This window comes from Phoxinus phoxinus (assembly GCF_949152265.1).
Source record: "Phoxinus phoxinus genome assembly, chromosome: 10".
NCBI classification, from domain to species: domain Eukaryota; kingdom Metazoa; phylum Chordata; class Actinopteri; order Cypriniformes; family Leuciscidae; genus Phoxinus; species Phoxinus phoxinus.
The window spans coordinates 1,473,922-1,493,321 of NC_136885.1; the positions used below are offsets into that span (position 1 = coordinate 1,473,922).

Below are 19,400 nucleotides of genomic sequence, written 5' to 3' on the forward strand. Positions count from 1 at the left end.
GGTAGGTCCACGGAGGCTTCCATGTAGTTACGCCATCTTGCAAAACTATAATAGCAGAGAGGGACAAAAAGTACTAAGCCAACGCGTTTCCACAACGCGTTTTCGTTTAGAGCCAGCCAGTCACGTGACGTGACTGAAGCCAGCAGAAACGCAGGTGCAGAGCAGTGAGAGGCGCTTGAAACTGCACCGGCAAGTTTAAAAGTCTGGATTGCATTGTTATTATGGACCATACATATGCCGCACCACAGGAGAAGAAAACATCGTCGCCAAAAAAGTCAAAAATAGAACGTAAAAGGAAACGTGACCATAGATTACAGAAAACAAGAGTTAATGTGGCTAATTTTATATAGCTCTCCTTTTTCAAAAACAATCTATTAGCTCAAGTTGTGAATATTTTCCTACGTGCATAGAACTGTACAGACAATGAAAAATCATTGCTATTGCTAGACATAAATTGTACAAACCTCGGTCGCTTCTCTTCTCTGCCTTTGTAAACTTTCAATTCTATCAAGATCGTCTCTCGTAGCTGCCGGGCATCTTTGTCGTGGTATTGACTCTCGCTCTCCTCCTCTTTCTCGTCGTCCACTTCCTCGCCTAGATCCCACTGATCCACTGCCTCTCTGTCCTCTACCTCTACCTCTTCCTCTCCCTATTGTTGAATCATCTGATGATGATATCTAACAATCAACATAATTCAGAAAGTATAACGATTAAAGAAGGCATAGGGTGCGATTTGCCGGGGGGATGCGTGGGATTTCCCCCTTTCTGGTCAATGTATCCCTGCCTCTGCTTAATTATTTTTATCCCCGGTCGGGATAAATTTATCCTCCCCTCAAAGTGATCATAGTGTTAACGTTACTACACTAGTGGCGAGACGGATCACAAAACTTATCATGGATCCGTGGTTTGATTAAAGTCAATTTTATTTTAAAATGATTACTCACTCACTCTTGAGCGTCTGGCGCAAGTGATTTCAATGTTAAGTCAATGTAAAGACGCGTTTATGCGCATCTAGAGGTCCTGCGGCGCGGTGTTTAGCGAATGAGGCGAATTGCTATCACAAATAATGTCTTTTCTATCATTTCACTGTAGCTCAGCATCGCGATGTAAAGTTAATTTTATTGCATGATCACAGTTCATATGTGTGGGAAAAGATAAGCTATTAGAGTAAAAATATTGCGTTAGGCTACTTCAGTTAATAAGAAAAAAGATTTTACAATTCCTGCAAATGCAGTGATGAAGTTCATGTTCTCATGATTTATTTTTATGAATAAAAATGTTTCAAAACACCCCCCCCTCTGTTTTTTTCACAAATCGCACCCTGGGCATAACTGTTAATTACAATATTTCATGTTTTTCACAGTCAGTAATTCATACTGTAACATTACTGTAACACACCTGTTCACCTAAAGGAAAACTCCACGAAGTGCTATTAGAAGACATCCTGTCAAAACGTTTTGGTACATATCGCCTACCCTAGATGCAACGCGCATTTGAAAAAGCGAGGCGCTGGAGAGCAAAATTTGTTTGAATGCAAAATACAAATTTACCACACGATGGGAGTAATTCCTACATATTGTCCCTCTAAAACAAGCCAAAACACATTGGCGTGCAATCATTTGCATTAGCTGTTCATCCTCGCAGCGAGGGTATATAACGAGCAGCTGGTGTGATTGCACTTAAGCTTTTTGCTTCGGAGCCAAGCACTTCAATGCTTTCTTCAAACATGTCAAGTCAGCTTTGTGAAACGAGACGAGCCTCTTCAGGACCTCTCCACTTTGGTGCGGGCGTGACAGCACAGCAGCGCGATCGGTCTTCTCTTCTCTCTTTCTTTTTTGTTTTTTGAATTGAGCAAAAACAAAAAACTGTTGTCACAGCTGGTAAGGTGCGCAGTGAAAGCGCTCATGTAAGACCAGCGAGAGAGGAGTCCCTTGCGTCTCTGCCACGATCTAACCCTCCTCAGAGGGTTACTTTAGGCAGTGATGCGGGTGACCTAAGGACCACAGTGAGCGTGCTTCCTTCGGGAAACCAATCCCCTAGGAACCCTCATTCCTCCCATGCTTCGCAGCCAGTAGAGCTGCCGACGGAACGTGCTGGACCATCCACGAGGTGTGTACCAGTCGCTTCCTTCGGCGCTCTCCGCGATGATCAGATGTCGATCGATGCATCGGAGGGTGGGTCAGACTTCTCAGCTTATGACGATTCGACGCCACTGCCCCATTCGGGTGTGTTAGCGGTGCCCGAGACGGAACCGGAGATGATGGACATGCTTTCCCGGGCCGCCAACAGGATCGGGATCGGGCTCGTGTGGAACCCTCCACCGTGTCCCGAGCCCTCAAGGCTGGACGACTGGTATCTCGCAGTGGCGCAAGCTGGTTCTCAGCAAGATTCTGGTTCCCCCCCCCCCCCCGACCCCCACCCCCCACCCCCCAGTGCCTTTCTTCCTGGAGGTGCATGAGGAGCTCCTCCCCCCTCACCTCCCTTGATGGCGGGGCGGCTAACAGTGCGTTCACACCGCCGGCGGCATGAGCGTAAAAGTGGCCGGAAGCCATTCATTTTCAATGAGAGCTCCGGCGAGGGTGGCGCGTCTTGGACAGCGAGAGCGGCGAGTACTCCTGCGTCTGCCCCTGCTCCCGCGCTGCAGCAGCAGCCTCCACCCAAACGGCGCCATGGAGCCAGTCGCAGGCAGCCCGCCCCGACCGCCCAGGACCCCGCCAAGAAGACCGGCAAAGCCAGGGGTAAGCGGCCCTAGGACGGGCAACCCAGAGATGGAAGGGACTGCTCTCCAGGAGACGATGAACGCATTGCTTCCTCCCCCGGAAGAGAATCATTTGTTAAAGTTAATTTTTGTTTCGCCGCTGGCCTTAAAACCAGCAGTACCCAAATTTTCAATAAAAAAGCAGTTTCATTCCTCTCTGGGTCTGAAGAGGGCCCGGAGAGCAGTGGGGGGAGAGAATCCTCACCACTCTCATCCACCTCTTCTATCGCCAGCGGGCAGCATTGTGCGAGTCTAGAACGCAACCAAGCCGCTTCCTGCACCTTCTGCCCCATGGAACCAGGTAAGTGTTGCACAGCACACTCAGACTCCGCTACGGGCCGCCTCCCAAGCCGAGTCCCTGTGTTCCACCTCACTGCCCCACTCCGGGTACGCCTACAGCCCCTTTAGTCCCGCTTGTACGGTCTCTGCGAGCCTGGTTAGCGCTCCCCAGTCCGTCTCGCTGGCTCATTCCGACCATCAGGCTCGGCTATGCGATTCAGTTCGCTCGGTGTCCACCCAAGTTTGGGGCCATCCACTCCACTACTGTGAGAGCAGCCGATACCCATGTCTTGCGCACAGAGATCGCAGTCCTACTGCCGAAGGACGCGATAGAGCTGGTCCCTCTAGCCGATAGGTCAGGGCACTATAGTCCCAACTTCATTGTACCCAAGAAAGGTGGTGGGTTACGACCGATCTTGGATCTGCGAGTTTTGAATCGGAGCCTCCACAAGCTACCGTCCAGAATGCTCACGCAGAGGCGCATTTTCGAATGCATCTGTCCTTGAGATTGGTTTGCAGCGATCGACCTAAAGGACGCGTACTTTCGTGTCTCGATTCTTCCTCGACACAGGCCGTTTCTGCGCTTTGCGTTTGAGGGTCGAGCATATCAGTACAAGGTCCTGCCCTTTGGGCTGTCCCTGTCTCCCCATGTCTTCACGAAAGTCACTGAGGGGGCCCTTGTTTCCATGAGAGAACTATCATACTCCTCAACTATCTCGACGACTGGTTCATACTAGCACACTCTCGAGATCAGTTGAGCAAACACAGGGACCTTGTGCTCAGGCACCTCAGTCAGCTGGGCCTTATGGTCAACTGGGTAAAGAGCTAACTTGCCCCCGTGCAGAGGATCTCTTTTCCCGGTATGTAGTTGGATTCGGTCGCACAGACAGCGCGCCTCACAGAGCAGCACACTCAGCTCAGGCTCCTGGTGCTTTCCTGTAGCTCAGTGGGAAGAGCATTGCGTTAACAACGCAAGGTTGTGGGTTCGATCACAGGGGATTGCACATACCTATGTATAAATGTATAGGATAATGCAATGTAAGTCGCTTTGGATAAAAGCGTCTGCCAAATGCATAAATGTAAATGTAAATATGGCAGCAACAGCAGCGGTAACCCCGCTCGGCTGATCCATATGAGGCCGTTTCAGCACTGGCTTCACAGCCGTGTCCCGAGATGGGCGTGGCATCACGGCACTCACCGGATGGCAATCACATCGACGCCCATGGTCAGATCCCTCATTCCTGCGGGTAGGAGTGCCCTTGGAACAGGTGTCCAGGCATGCTGTGGTATTCACAGGCTGGGGTGCCACGTACAATGGGCATGCAGTGTTAGGGGTGCAACTGCATTGGCACATCAACTGCCTCGAGTTGCTAGCAGTACATCTCGCTCTGAGCCGCTTAAAGAGGCCGCTACAGGGCAGAGACGTGCTGGTCCGTACGGACAACACTGTGACCGTTGGTTACATCAACCGACAAGGTGGTCTATGCTCCCGTCGCATGTCGCAACTCGCCCGCCATCTCCTCCTCTGGAGTCAGAAGCATCTGAGGTCGCTTCGAGCCATGTATGTCCCCGGTGTGCTCAACCGTGTGGCCGATGAGCTATCACGAGCTGTGCTCCCGGGAGAATGGCGACTCCACCCCCAGGTGGATAATAACGGCTAGGACCGTTATTATTTAGCATATACATAAATTGTCTGGATTTTAATATTGATAATACAAGGTTTCACTTTTATGCAGATGATACAATTATATATTGTTCTGATTCTTCTAAGCAACAATCTGTGGCTCTCTTACAGTCTGCTTTCGATAAAATCCAAAATAGGTTTTGTGCATTGAAGCTGGTCCTAAATGAGAAAAAAACTAAATGTATGTTATTTTCAAACTCTAAAATTTCTACTGAGAATTCAATCTCTCTTTTGACTTTTCAGGGTAATCTGATTACATCAGTATCGGAGTACAAATACCTTGGTATCATTATCGATAACACATTACGCTTTGGGTCACATATTAAATATCTGAGGGAAAAACTTAAGAAAAAATTAGGATTTTATTTTAGAAACAAATCATGTTTTTCATTTAATGTGAGAAAGAAACTAGTGTCTGCTACCTTTTTACCAGTTCTCGACTATGGGGATGTAGTATATCAGCATGCTCCCTCTTACCTTCTTGTCTCTCTGGATGCTTTGTACCATGGTGCTTTGAGATTTATAACTGACTGCAGATTTTCGACACACCATTGTGACCTATATAAAATGGTTGGTTGGTCGTCGTTGAGTATTAGAAGAAAAAAGCACTGGTACCAATTGATTTACAAAGCTATATTGGGTTATCTACCCCCTTATCTTTGTTGTCTTATTAATCAGAAGTCATCTGGAAATTACTCATTACGTTCTAAATCGACCTACAATTTGTGTGTGCCTTTTGCTAGAACCGAGATGGGTAAAACCTCTTTTAAATATGCCGCAGCATCGGATTGGAATCTTCTCCAGACTGAGATGAAGTTAAAAGATTTAGTATCTTGTGGTCAATTTAAATATTTATTGGATAATCATCAGAGTAAATTGGTTGTGTGTAAATGTTTGTAACCAGATGCATTTTATATATATATATTTTAATTTTTATTTATGTAATGAGATTTGTTTGTGTGTTGTAAATTTTTGTAAATTGTCTATGTAAACTTAGCTGCCTATCTTGGCCAGGACACTCCCGAAAAAGAGATTTTAATCTCAGTGAGTTTTCTTCCTGGTAAAATAAAGGTTATAAAGGTGGTTCAGCTGATCTGGAGAGAGTTCGAGGAGGCTCAGGTAGTCCTGTTTGCCTCCTCAGAGACCTCCCTCTGCCAGCTGTTTTACTCCCTGACCGAGGAAACACTCGGCACTGACGCACTGGCACACAGCTGGCCCGGGGCCTCCGCAAATATGCGTTTTCCCCAGTGAGCCTACTTGCACAGACCTTGTGCAAAGTCAGGGAGAACGAGGAGCAGGTCCTTCTGGTGGCTCCCTATTGGCCCACCCGGACTTGGTTCCCAGAACTCATGCTCCTCCCTCCCTGGCCCATTCCTGTGAGGAAGGTGAAGGCTGTCTCCCTCCACCTTCAATGGAAATGCTGCCGCTATTTCAGCTTATAACAACAACATAGATGGCAAAACAGTTGGAAAGCATGACCTGGTCGTCAGGTTCCTTAGGGGGGCGAGACGATTAAATCCTCCTCGACCCCCCTCCATACCCTCTTGGGACCTTTCCCTGGTGCTTCGAGCACTTCAGGATGCTCCCTTTGAGCTCTGCAGTCAGCAGACCTAAAGCTTCTTCCCATGAAGACTCTGCTGCTGATTGCACTGGCCTCTGTCAAGAGGGTAGGGGACTTGCAGGCATTTTCGGTCGACGAATCATGCCTGAAGTTCGGGCCGGGTGACAACCACATTGTACTGAGACCCCGGCTCTGAGCATATATGTGGACAGAACTCAAAGCATCAGGACCTCAGACCAGCTCTTTGTCTTTTACGGAGGCCAGCAGAAGGGAAAGGCTGTCTCCAAGCAGAGGATGGCCCACTGGATAGTGGATGCCATCGCCTTGGCTTACCAAGCACAAGGCGTGCCCTGCCTGCTCAGGTTGCATGCCCACTCCACGAGAGGCGTTGCATCCTCCTGGGCGCTGGCACGTGGCTCCTCGCTGTGGGCTGGGCAACACCTAACACGTTCGCTAGATACTATAGACTACGTGTAGAGCCGGTCTCCTCCCGTCTTCTCACCCTAAACGGGTAGAAGCACTGAGAGGCCCGGCTCTGTAGGCTTGCTACACCCTACTGTGCACCCTTATTGCTCCCTTATAGTGAAAAACCTGTCGAGTCCTCCAAACACACTCGGCCCGGACTTGGCGGTGCGTCCGGTGCCAGGCCTTTATCCTCTAAATTCTTGAGAACCGGATCTAGGCTGGGTCCCATATGTGTGACCCTACGGGGATCCCATATGTGCATATTCTCCACGGCTGCTCCTAACGGAAGCCCGTGTCTTTCCCTTGGGCTAAGTCACCCACTACTCATATGCAGTACAACCCTCGGGTTAGTCCATATGTGTATCCCAACATAAACTCCTTCAAAGAATGTGGCTTCCGCAGCGTTCCCCTCCCTCAGATCGGGCACGCTTACCCAGTGTTATCCAATAATCTCACTGTATGGGTTATCACGGAACAACAGTGACAGATACACTCTGTGTAAGCCCTCTCCTATCGTCCTTCCAGGCAAGAAGGTGTAGAGGCTTACACAGGGCGCTGGAGGGGGTGCATCAGCTGTGGCCCTTTGGCATGGATTCCTATTCGTTGGTCTCAACGTGGCGTCGACTGACCGACTGAAGAGGAACGTCTCGTCGCCACATCTGCTGCTGCCCACCGGGGCGGCCAAATTTTTCAGGCTTGGCTCCTCAGCAAAAAACTGAAGTGCAATCACCACCAGCTGCTTGTTATATACCTGCGCTGCGAGGCTGAACAGCTAATGCAAATGACTGCACCCCAATGTGTATTGGCTTGTTTTAAGTTTCACTCGAAGTAGATTGGCCTCTCTAGCGAGATTCCTATTCGTCGGTCTCGACGTGGCGTCTCCGTTCCCTCCCTCAGGGAATGAGGGTTACCATATGTAACCGAGACGTTATTATCAGTGTTGAAAACAGTTCTATTCAGTAAGGATGCATTAAACTGATCAAAAGACATTTGTAATGTTAAAAAATATTTCTAAGATAAATTAATGTATTTTATATACAGTACATAATATATAAATATATGATTTATGAAGCATCATGTAACACTGAAGACTGGAGTAATGATGCTGAATATGTATCACAGAAATAAATGACATTTTACAATATATCAAAATGGACACACTTGACTTTCTCTCGTTCCTGGGGAAAGTTCCTGCGGTGGAAACGCGGCTGATGTTGCTGTCTGGATTTATGTGTGTGTGTCAGCTGGGATTAACTGAAGTGATGCTGATTGTGCCGTAGGCTGTGAAGAAGATGGACCGCCAGCCGAGCCTGTGCTCTCAGCTCTCCATGATGCAGATGAGGAACAGTATGGCGAGCACCAGCGACACCGACGACGTGCTCAACCAGATCCTGAGAGGGGGATCCACCGGATCCTCTCTGCGTAAGTCTCTCACGCTACAGGAGCATCACTAACCGCTGGATTTCAAGCACTAACCACTAGGGTTGGGAATCGAAAATCAATTCCAATTCTGGAATCAAATACTTGAAGTCAGGAATCGATACTTGTAATAAAATTACAATTTCGATTCCTCTTATTGATTCCTTTGTGAGCATTTAATATGATTTTAAACCATTCAAGCGTGAGACGACTGTGTTCTGTGCTGCAGATGTGTATCAGTATATTGGATTTGTGCAGCTCTTAAAGTGACAGCCCTAATATTCCTGATGCCGTCTCTATAATAACACTAATATTCCTGCTGCCGTCTCTATAATAACACTAATATTCCTGCTGTCGTCTCTATCTCTGTCATAAACCTTTCTAACGTTCATTCTTCATCTCTATCTGCTCCAGTGTGAGCTCACAGACACTAAACTTGTGGAACGGACTACTTGCACTGAGCTGCGTGACACAATACATCTCAATAATTTCCGGTTATGTATATTTTCAATGTACTTGTAGTCATCGAGTTCAATAAACACAAACTAAAAGGAGTGTCTGCAAGAAGATATTCTGATGATTACTGTGTACAGAATTTTACAAACTCAAGCCGATCATCTAAACTAGTGTGAGATCAGTATAAACATTTATTTAGTTGTATTAAATATTTTAATCACTATTCTGTTATTTTTCATTGCTCAAAATACTTCATTAATATTCAAAGTAGTTGACTGCCATTCACGCTGTGTGTGTTACTGTTTAAGATGAATTAAAAATATTAACATCATTACATTTATTTAAGGCACGTACCGCGCATTAATTAATTAAACTATTTTAAAAGACTGGAATAAAAGCACCAGCGCACACGAGCAATCCTTTTTTATTAGTCAAATTCATTTAAAAATGTAAACTGAACAAGTATGAAATATGATCAGTAAGAGAAGAACACTGTTAATGAGAAGACGAGCACTGAAAAGATGCAGGATAGTGGGGAAATATACTTATTTATTATTCAGATTGCACAGTTGTAAAGAAAATATATTTATAGGAACTTTTCAGCAGGCTCAAGATAATTCATGTTAATGCAGAGAACATGATTATTTATTTTATTCAATTGGCAGCCATAAAACTGTGATGTAGAAGCTGAGGCAGTTAGATCCATTTGCAGAAGTTTATTAATACAGGATACAAAAACGAGGAACGCTGACATAAACTCAGGCTGATGATAAAAGGTAACTCAGGCAGACATAAGAGGAATAGTCAGGCTGGCATTAGTAGAAGGGCAGTCCAATAATCAAAGTGAAACACAGGCAAAGGTCAGGGCAGGCAGCGAAGGTTCATGAAAACATAAGAGAGTCCAGGGTCCAGATCGAGGGTCCAGAGATAAGAGGGAAACGTATGACATCGGCAAATCAATACTTCACAGAGAACAAAAGAGAGAGAGAGCAGTCCATATAAAGGGAGGATAAGGATGAACAGGTGATAATGCTGAAGATGACAAGGGAATTCGGCAGGGCTGGACGGTGATGAGTGCAGAAAGGGGAGATGGGAGATGAAGTCTTAATACTCAGGAGAGAGGGATCGAATGATGCCAGAAAGAGGCGTTGTCGAGCGTTCTGTGACCAAGCTTCAGACGGAAGTCTCGGGTTGAGAGCCACACCCACTGGCCGGGACGATACTGAGGGCCGCCACGCCTTCTCCGATCCGCATAATGCTGGTCTACTGCTGGGAGGTCAGATGGTTCTCCTGACCACGGGAATAGAGGAGGCTGGAACCCTAAAACACATTGAAATGGAGTCAATCCCGTGGCCGGCTTAAGCAGGGAGTTCTGAGCATACTCTGCCCAGACCAGAAAGCGGCTCCAGTCCTGCTGATTTTGGTGACAATAAGTCCACAGGAAGCGAGTGAGGTCTTGGTTAAGCCTTTCAACCTGCCCGTTGGCCTGAGGATGGTATCCAGAGGTGAGGCTGACGTTAATATTGAGCTTCGAGCAAAGTTCCTTCCAAACACGAGAAGTAAACTGCGGACCTCGATCAGTGCTGATGTCCTCGGGAAGTCCAAAGAGGCGGAAAACATGATTAACGAGTGCCTCCGCGGTCTGAAGAGCTGTGGGAAGGCCAGCCAATGGGATGAAACGGCATGATTTAGAGAAGCGATCGACTACTGAGAGGATAGTAGTAAATCCTTGAGACCGCGGCAGATCCATGACAAAATCTATGGCGATGTGGGACCAAGGACGTTGTGGTACTGGCAGAGGCGAAGGTGAAGTGGATCAAAGTGAAGACCACCAATAGCGATTAGAGACCAACTGAGTGGTGGCTGCAATACCCGGATGTCCAGCGCAGGGAGTACAATACACCCATTGGAGTACTCGGTTACGGAGTTCGAGGGGGACATAAAGGTGATCTGTTGGGCATTCAGGTGGAACTGGATGTCTTTGCTGAGACGCAGTGATTTCAGAGATTATGTCCCACTGTACGGGTGCAACAATGAGGGTCGAAGGCAGGATGGGTTCTGGTTTAGAAGGCTCGCTGGGGCTGTCGAATTGATGAGATAGGGCGTCTGCCTTTCCGTTCTTCGAGCCCGGTCGGTAGGTGATTTTAAAGTCAAATCTGGAAAAGAAAAGGGACCATCGAGCCTGGCGAGCGTTCAGATGTTTGGCAGATCTGATATACTCCACAGATTTCTGTGGTCAGTGAGCACTGTGAAAGGCTGACGTGCACCCTCTAACCAATGTCTCCATTCTTCAAAGGCTGCCTTCATAGCCAGGAGTTCCCGATCGCCCACATCATAATTGCGTTCAGCTGTATTGAGCTTACGTGAGTGGAAAGCACACAGATACATTTTAGTGGGACTACCGTGGCGTTGAGACAGGATGGAGCAGGGATGTGAGTGGAGCCACAATCATACTGAAATTCCGTATGAATTTTTTGCCAAACAGGAAATCCTCAGGTGGCCGGCTTGTCCGCAATACATACACAGATGGTTATGTCGTCTTCTCTCACGTTCAGCGGCGGAGATGTGAGTATAACCGATCTGCATAGGTTCGGGTTCCGAGCTGGTGTAGGACTCGATATTCAAACTGGATCTGAATGGTGTGCGTCGAGCCCGGATCAGGTTGTCGAGACGAATGACGAGTTCCATGATTTGATTGAGGTTTTTTCCATCATCACGGCATGCCAACTCTCCCTGAAGGTCTGCATTTAATACCTTTCGATACAGAAGCTTAAGCGGTTCCTTGGTGAGAGAGGTTAGTTTGACCAACTGCTGTCGTTGTGTGGCCAGCTCAGATACTTGAGATGAAACCTCGTTGGCGAGGCGGTGAAAGTCTGCTGGATCTTGTGTTGGTGAAGTATTCTGTGATGTAGAAGCTGAGGCAGTTAGATCCATTTGCAGAAGTTTATTAATACAGGATACAAAAACGAGGAACGCTGACATAAACTCAGGCTGATTATAAAAGAAAACTCAGGCAGACATAAGAGGAATACTCAGGCTGGCATTAGTAGAAGGGCAGTCCAATGATCAAAGTGAAACACAGGCAAAGGTCAGGGCAGGCGGCGAAGGTTCATGAAAACATAAGAGAGTCCAGGGTCCAGATCGAGGGTCCAGAGATAACAGGAAAACGTATGACATCGGCAAATCAATACTTCACAGAGAACAAAAGAGAGAGAGCAGTCCATATAAAGGGAGGATAAGGATGAACAGGTGATAATGCTGAAGATGACAAGGGAATTCGGCAGGGCTGGACGGTGATGAGTGCAGAAAGGGGAGATAGGAGATGAAGTCTTAATACTCAGGAGAGAGGGATCGAATGACGCCAGAAGGAGGCGTTGTCGAGCGTTCTGTGACAAAAACATATTCAATTCAATTCACATTTATTTGTATCGCGCTTTTCACAATACATTTCGTTTCAAAATAGCTTTACAGAAAATGCATATTACAAAGAGTCCATATTACAATTTACAGTGATCTGTTATCAGAGGTGATTGTCTAAGTTATGTATTTCAGAAATTTACAAAATCATAGTTAGCTAAAAATGTATTAATTTAAACAATGTAATAATTTAATGCAGAAAAAATGAGCTCATTGATGTAATGAATAATTGTTTGTTAACAAATGATTATGGCATATAGAAAAATGTATCATTGGTGCATGTTGATTCAGACATTAATAATCTGCGTTTCATGTGTGTGTGCGCTGAACGCTGTCGCCGGAAACCCCCGAGATGTAATAAGCAGTGGTTAAATTGGCTTTTATAGGGAGGGGGAGCCCTTATTTACGGGAATGGTCAACATTCAAATTCATGCTGTAAAACGACTTGTGTGTTGTGTTTTTACTTTTCGAGTATTAATGTGTAATGTAGAGTTGAGTATAGTTATAACAAGGAGAAATAATTTACAATTCACTTACTTCATTATTATTTTTTGCGCAGGTTTTTATAGCTAAAAACCGTGAAAAAGAGGTCCTACTAGGGGGGTTCGTGGGCATGCCCCCCCGAGAAAATTTAGATTTACCTGAGCTCAACGTGTGAATTTTAAGGTGTTTTGAAGGCCAAAGAAAATGGACAACAGGAGCTTTAAAAGCATGTCAATCAAATTCTAAAACATGAGAATCAGTTTAAATGTCGCAATGAATTATCCACACTATAAAATGGAAATGCAGAATGTTTATGCTTATTGTTGACTATACACAATCACATATTCAAAACGGGAATGGCCTTAAATAAGAAATTATTCAAGGATTATTTTGCATAGATGTGTTACATTTCAAACAAACGCCAATGCAATAATTCTGTGTTCGGAGGCATATATGAGCAATTAGTAGGCCTATGCGCATCAAATATCAATTTCATCTACTTTTTCTTTCCTAAATGAATCATTATTTGTGGACTAATCTGTTCATTTAATCAATGGTTCAATTGCTCACTCATAAAGACAGTTACTTGTCGCCGCCTTCTGGCTTAATGATGGAAGTTGCGCAAACACGAACAAGCGGAGTGATGCAAACAGGGAAAAGTCGAACACATTCGAGGTAACGTTATACAAATATATTTATAGAATAATAATGGCAATATATTTAATATGGTGCTCGTGCTGTTAAATTAAGCTTGTAGTTTCCACTGTCTTTGATCAAACTGATTATTTCTGTCGGTCATTTAAAACTTCTATCGAAAAACAGCTGTTTATAGCCTACTTGCATTTTATCTCGCACTATATGACCATAAACTGAAGTGAAGCGTCGCGTTGGGATTCGCGCACGGCTCGCGCTCCTGTAAATCCCGCTTGCTTTGATTGGACTCAAACATTTTGACATTGACGAGCGGTGTTTGAGTGCTGAAGCAGCTCAGATGAGAAGGTCAGTTATCGTGGCGATGGGCGAATCAGCACCAAGTTAGAGTTAATATTAGCCAATTATTTCACAACTTTCATTATATAGCCTACACTCAACAAAATGTATATATTTGGTGCTCAAGGAAACGGAGCTGAGCTCCGGCAGGGTGTGTTGTGGACCTGAGGAGGCGGAGCTGCGCTCCGGTGCGCTCCGGCCCAATTTAACCTCTGGTAATAAGTATAATGCAGAAGTAGTTGTGCAAGTAGTCCATTGCTCGACACACTGGTGTGATTGGAGTGTATTAATCTGCTGTGGGCGAATCGCTGACGTTTCTCCTCCTGTTCCTCCTCTAGCGGTGACCTCAGATCGGGCCTGATGGGCTGTAAGATGCTTTCTTTTATATCTCAGTCTTTCTCTTCCTCAACCCCAACAAAACATGACCCAGGTGTCATTTTGAACATAACCAAAGTAGATTAACTCCCTTCTAGTGCTCAGAACATGTGACTTCTGATAACCAGACCTGTTCTGAGTTAACCTTTAACACACCACAAACTGCATTTGATTTCCCAATAACATCATGCCACAGTTTTCACCTGAATTCATCTGGTCATGATATAATGAGCAGTGAGCACTACACGGTACACTCACTTCAACAGCGGCCGGTGAGTGTGTTATATGTAAATAGGTAGTGTTGGCGCACATTTAAGTAGTTTTGCATGCGTGTTTCGGGCGTGCTGTTTCCTTGTGGCTTAAAATAATAAAATACGGTAAAAAAAATTAACTTTTTAAAAAATCTGAAATTAAAGTCGGATATGCCAATCCATTTATTAACATAACGAAAAATGAAACCTTTCTTCAATAATAAACTCAACTTAAGTCAGTCTCCATGATTACACGCTGTGCCTCACGGTCAAAAACCATGCACCTCGCTGAGCGCCACACCTGGACTAATTAACCCCTTAAGTAGACTTGTGGCAGAACACAGCGCCAACGCATCACAATACAGAATGGCTCCAACACAACCGGCCCCTAATTGTTCATGGCACTACAACACATAACAATTATAAACATATACATGTATGGAGACATTAATACAACAAAAATACATCTTACAATAAAAAAAAAACAAAAAACAAAACAAAAAATAAACCCCTCTTTGGTGTGTTTGTTAATTTTACATTGACTGTTCTACCAATAGGCCTAATTTTGTCACTGGTCTTTTGTCACATTTTGTTTTGTTCCACTTTTGTCTTTCCTGTAGAGTAACAAGATACTCTTTTGTCCACCTTTTCCAGAATAAATCTGAAAGATACTGAGCCTGTTTCCACCTTCGTCTTACGTACTGGTCCTTTTGATCAAACAGGCCTAGAGGCAAAACTGGTTTCCTTTTCAAAGTAAGAAGATGGTTAGGTGTCAGTGGCTCTAAATCATTAGGATCCTCAGAAACTCTCGTAATTGGTCGGCCATTCAAGATTGCTTCGGCTTCGCATAAGACTGTGACTAAGGTTTCATCAGTTAAAGCCTGTAGATGTAAAACAGATACTAAGACCTTCCTGACCAGTCTGATCCTGCTTTCCCAAGCACCGCCATGATGTGAAGCTGTAGGTGGGTTGAATGTCCACTTGATGTTGTCATGTATTAAAGCTTTCTCAATTGATTCGTTGTTTAACTCTGCAATTGCTCTTTTTAGCTCCTTCTCTGCTCCTGTGAAATTTGTGCCATTGTCTGAGCGAGAGTGTGCTACGGGTCCTCTTCGGCATATGAATCGACGAATGGCACTGATGCAAGAGTCTGTGTCTAATGAGTGTGCCACTTCTAAATGAACTACCCTGCTGGCCATGCATGTAAAGATAACCCCATAACGTTTCACATAGGAACGTCCTTGTTTTACCTCAATGGGCCCAAAATAGTCCACTCCCACGTTAGTAAATGGAGGTAAGTCTGGAGTAATCCTTTCTTTGGGGAGATCAGCCATTTTTTTATCACACATTTTTCATTTGTGACGTTTGCAAAAAGCACAACTTTTTTCCTTGCTGCTGCATTGGCATGAGTGATCCCGAACTTTTTTCTAAATTTGGAGAGGAAGTAATTTCACCCACCATGCCTCGTCTGTTCATGAACATTTTTAAGAATTAACATGGAGATGTACTGATCTTTACACAGGATGACTGGGTGTTTGCTCTCTTCGGGCATTGCAGTCCTGGACAATCTTCCACCTACTCTTAAATGTCCATCCTCTAGAACAGGATTCAGCTTGTAGATAGGGCTACACCTTTTTACAGGTTTTTCTGTCTTTAGTGCACAAATCTCTTTGTCAAATCTTTCTCTCTGACAGAACTGAAGGATAGCGTTTTCTGCTGCTAATACTGTAGATCCTCAGTTGATACACTGTCTCGTTCCAACAACTTTCTGGCTTCCAACATTTTCTTGTCAACATAACAAAGATCAGCCATTTCAACCTTCACAAGTTGCTTCCTTCTTTGTCTCAACTCCAATAGAGTCTTCTTGACCTTGAGTAACCATGCCACTGCAACCTTCAACCTTTTCCAGTCAGAGAAATATGTGATGAGTTGATTGGTTGCATTATTCTCTTGAATAGTTATTGTGTTTGTAGAGATCTCCAGTTTGACCTCTGGATCATCCTCTTCCATTGTGGACTCTACTTCATACTGTAACCATGTTTCTCTTGCTTTCCACAGAAATTCTGGACTTGACAGGCACGTTTTGCTGTTCAGAAGCTTATGGTCTGTCAGTCCTCTAGATGCGTCATCTGCAGGATTTTGTTTTGTGTGAACATACCGCCACTGTACTGGGTCTGAAGCTTCGCTAATGATGGCTATTGTGTTGGCCACAAATGTTCGAAATCTTTTGTTTTCATTGCTGATGTACTTCAAGACTGTACTACTATCAGTCCAGAAACAGGATCCTGGCAAAGAAAGCTGTAACTCTGATTTTACCATCTTGTCCACCTGAACAGCCAAAACAGCAGCAGTGTGTTCCAAACGAGGGATGGTTACGGGTTTAAGAGGTTCTACTCGGGCCTTTCTAAGAAGAAGGGAAACATGTACATGACCTGCTTTGTTCTGTAACCTCAGGTATGTTACTGCGCCATATCCCCTTTCGCTGGCATCAGCAAAGTGGTGCAACTGGGCATGGACTGGTGTTCCAAAGTCGTGTGGTTTCAAGCACCTACTCACTCTGAACTCTGAGATCTCTTTCAGGTCACTCAACCAATTTATCCATTGTTTTAAGGCTTGTGGAATTTCTTCATCCCAGCCATAGTTCCTTCTGCACAACACTTGTAAAATGTGCTTGGCTGGAAGAAGGACTGGCGCAAGGTACCCTAAGGGATCGTACACTGAACTAATGACTGATAGAATCCCTCGTCGTGTTTGCATCCATTCTTTGCAGTTTATACGAAAGTTAAATTTGTAATTTTCCATACACCAATGTAGCCCCAGTGCCCTTTCCACCGGGAGTTGGTCTATGTCCAAATTGAGTTCACTCACACTTTTAGAGTGTTATTTCTCAGGAATTGTTTGAAGGACTTTGCGACTGTTACTGATCCATTGTGTAAGACGAAAGCCTCCTTTCTTGCAAAGTTCAGCCAGGTCATGGACAATTTGACAAATCCGCTTTCTGCACAGATGGTGAGCTTTTCAGAAGGTCGTCCACGTAGAAATTTCTATGTACCGTGTCAATCACTTCATCCGAAAATCTGTTTCCATTGTCGTCTGCAGTCTTCCTTAAAGCATAACATGCACAACTAGGCGACGACACTGCTCCAAAGAGATGTACAGTCATTCTGTACTCTTCAACTTGCTTACACAGATCTCCATTAGGCCACCACAGGAGCCTTAGAAAGTCTTTGCCCTCCTCAGCCACTTTGACTTGATAGAACATAGACTTCACATCAGACATAAAAGCAACTGGTTCTTGTCTGAATCGTAGAAACACTCCTATTAAGGAACTTGTGAGGTTCAGACCCTGCAGAAGCTCCTTTAAACTTAGCTCCGCAGTCGAAGACAACTCGCAACTTGCCTTTGGGTGATACACTCCATGATGAGAAATATAGAACAGGTTATCTTCTATAAAACGTAATTCATCCTGTGGTACTATTTCTGCATAGCCACTGCTGATGACATTCTCAAGAAAGCTTGCGTATTCTTGGTGGAACTTCTCATTTCTTTCCATTTTTCTTCTTAGTCCAATGAGGCGCTGTTGAGCAATACAACGATTGTTTGGCAGTGTTACCTCCTGGGCTTTGAATGGCAGCTTTAAACTGTAATGTCCGTCCTTTAATTTTACAGATTGATCCATTATTTCAACGAATCTTGCCTCCTGCCTTGACATTTCTTCTTTGTTGTCTGCAAATTTTTCATTTAAGTCACTTTGGTACTGCTTCTCCAATAGCAGTTGAAGCGATTCTACAGATAATCTGTTTACAGCAACAGTATGACAGTCATTGTCATTCATGTTGTCTTTGCAATCCTTTCCTAAGCCATTGACCACCCACCCTAATAGGGTTTTAACCGCAAAAGGACTCTCACCTTGGCTATTCACAATTTCCCATGGTTCCAGCAACTTTGAAGCATTAGTACCTATTAATAACTCCACGTTAGCATCAATTTCAGGGATTTCAATGTGCTCAAGGTAAGGCCACTGTGTAAGGTCCTCTTGTTTTATGATATTTACTGTATTTACTGGCATCGTTTTCTGTGTGTAAACATTTGGAAGACTGTAGTACCTTGTTCCATTAAGGCTAGCTATTTCAAGTCCATTCACAATGTATGTTGACACTGATGTCTTTGGGCTCATCGTTAGCAAACATATTTTTGACTTTGTCCCAGTGAGATTAAGCCTACGCATAAGAGCTTCAGAGCAGAATGTGGATGTTGAGCCATTGTCCAGAAAAGCATAGGTCCGAATCACCTTGTTGCCTTTTTGTGCTTTTACCTGAACTGGCAGGATGGAGAGCATTCCATTGCTACCGGCCCCGGTCTGGCTCCCAAATGTCTGAGCTGACACAAGCGTATGGTTTACAGCTGGTTTTGGTTAATTGGGGTAGATGCCACTGATGTTCATTGATTTGTCCACTTGTTTGACGTGAATGTGTAAAGCTGTTGGATGGCTCTGTTTGCATTTTTCACAGATTTTACGCTTATCGCAATTTTTGCTCAAATGCCCAGTGTTGAGACACCCTAAGCATGCTCCTTTTTCCTTTTAGAAGTTGATTTTTTCACAATGTTTGTTTTTGGCAAATCGTTGACATTCATCCAGACTGTGATCTTGTAAACAGAGTAAACAATTAAGGTAAGCCCTTAATTGATTCTGATATTGCTGTCCCTCTACTTACCTTCTTGTGTGTCCTTGTGTTATACTTTGCTAAGTTACGTTTGTAGCAAAGTTGTCTCGCTTCAACTTAGACTTTGCTGTATACACATCCCTTTTAACCTGCTTTTCTCTTTCAGTAGTTTGAATATCACCAAAAATAGGATCAGACAAGATTTTGACTTGATATTCCACAAAGTGTACAACATCATTAAAGTTAGGTCTGCGGTTGTGTTTCTACCGAATATCACAATATCACATGCAGAACTTCTAAATTTTTCCCTCAATTTTAAAAGGAAGTTTCGAAACAACAATTTTGAGGTTGGCAGACATGTCCAGCTCTCTCATGTCCTTTAAATCTGACATTGCATTATTGCATCCACGTAAAAATAATGCATAGTCCTGTAGTAACGAAACACTTTCAGCCTTCACCACAGGCCAGTTGAGAACCTTTTCCATGTATGCTGTTGTGATCTCATTACCGAAGTGTTCCTGTAGGAGGGCTTTAGCTGTTTCAAAGCCTCTCTCCGCATTCATATGTAAACAGCTTTGTACAAGGTCGTGTGGGTGCC

At 44.6% G+C, this 19,400-nt stretch overlaps 1 protein-coding gene across 2 annotated transcripts in view; it reads left to right on the top strand.

Moving 5' to 3' along the window:
• Positions 1-19,400, top strand: part of popdc1 (popeye domain cAMP effector 1) — a gene marked incomplete at its 5' end in the record, with an annotated part of 43,945 nt that overhangs the window by 22,133 nt on the left and 2,412 nt on the right. Inside the window, 2 exons of one of the 2 annotated variants that reach the window (XM_079625520.1) lie at positions 8,028-8,169; positions 13,851-13,879. In XM_079625520.1, coding sequence (XP_079481646.1) covers positions 8,028-8,169; positions 13,851-13,873 — 165 coding nt within the window. In that variant the 3' untranslated portion in view covers positions 13,874-13,879. The remainder of the gene's footprint in view (positions 1-8,027; positions 8,170-13,850; positions 13,880-19,400) is intronic. The other variant, XM_079625519.1, reaches the window with a different exon arrangement.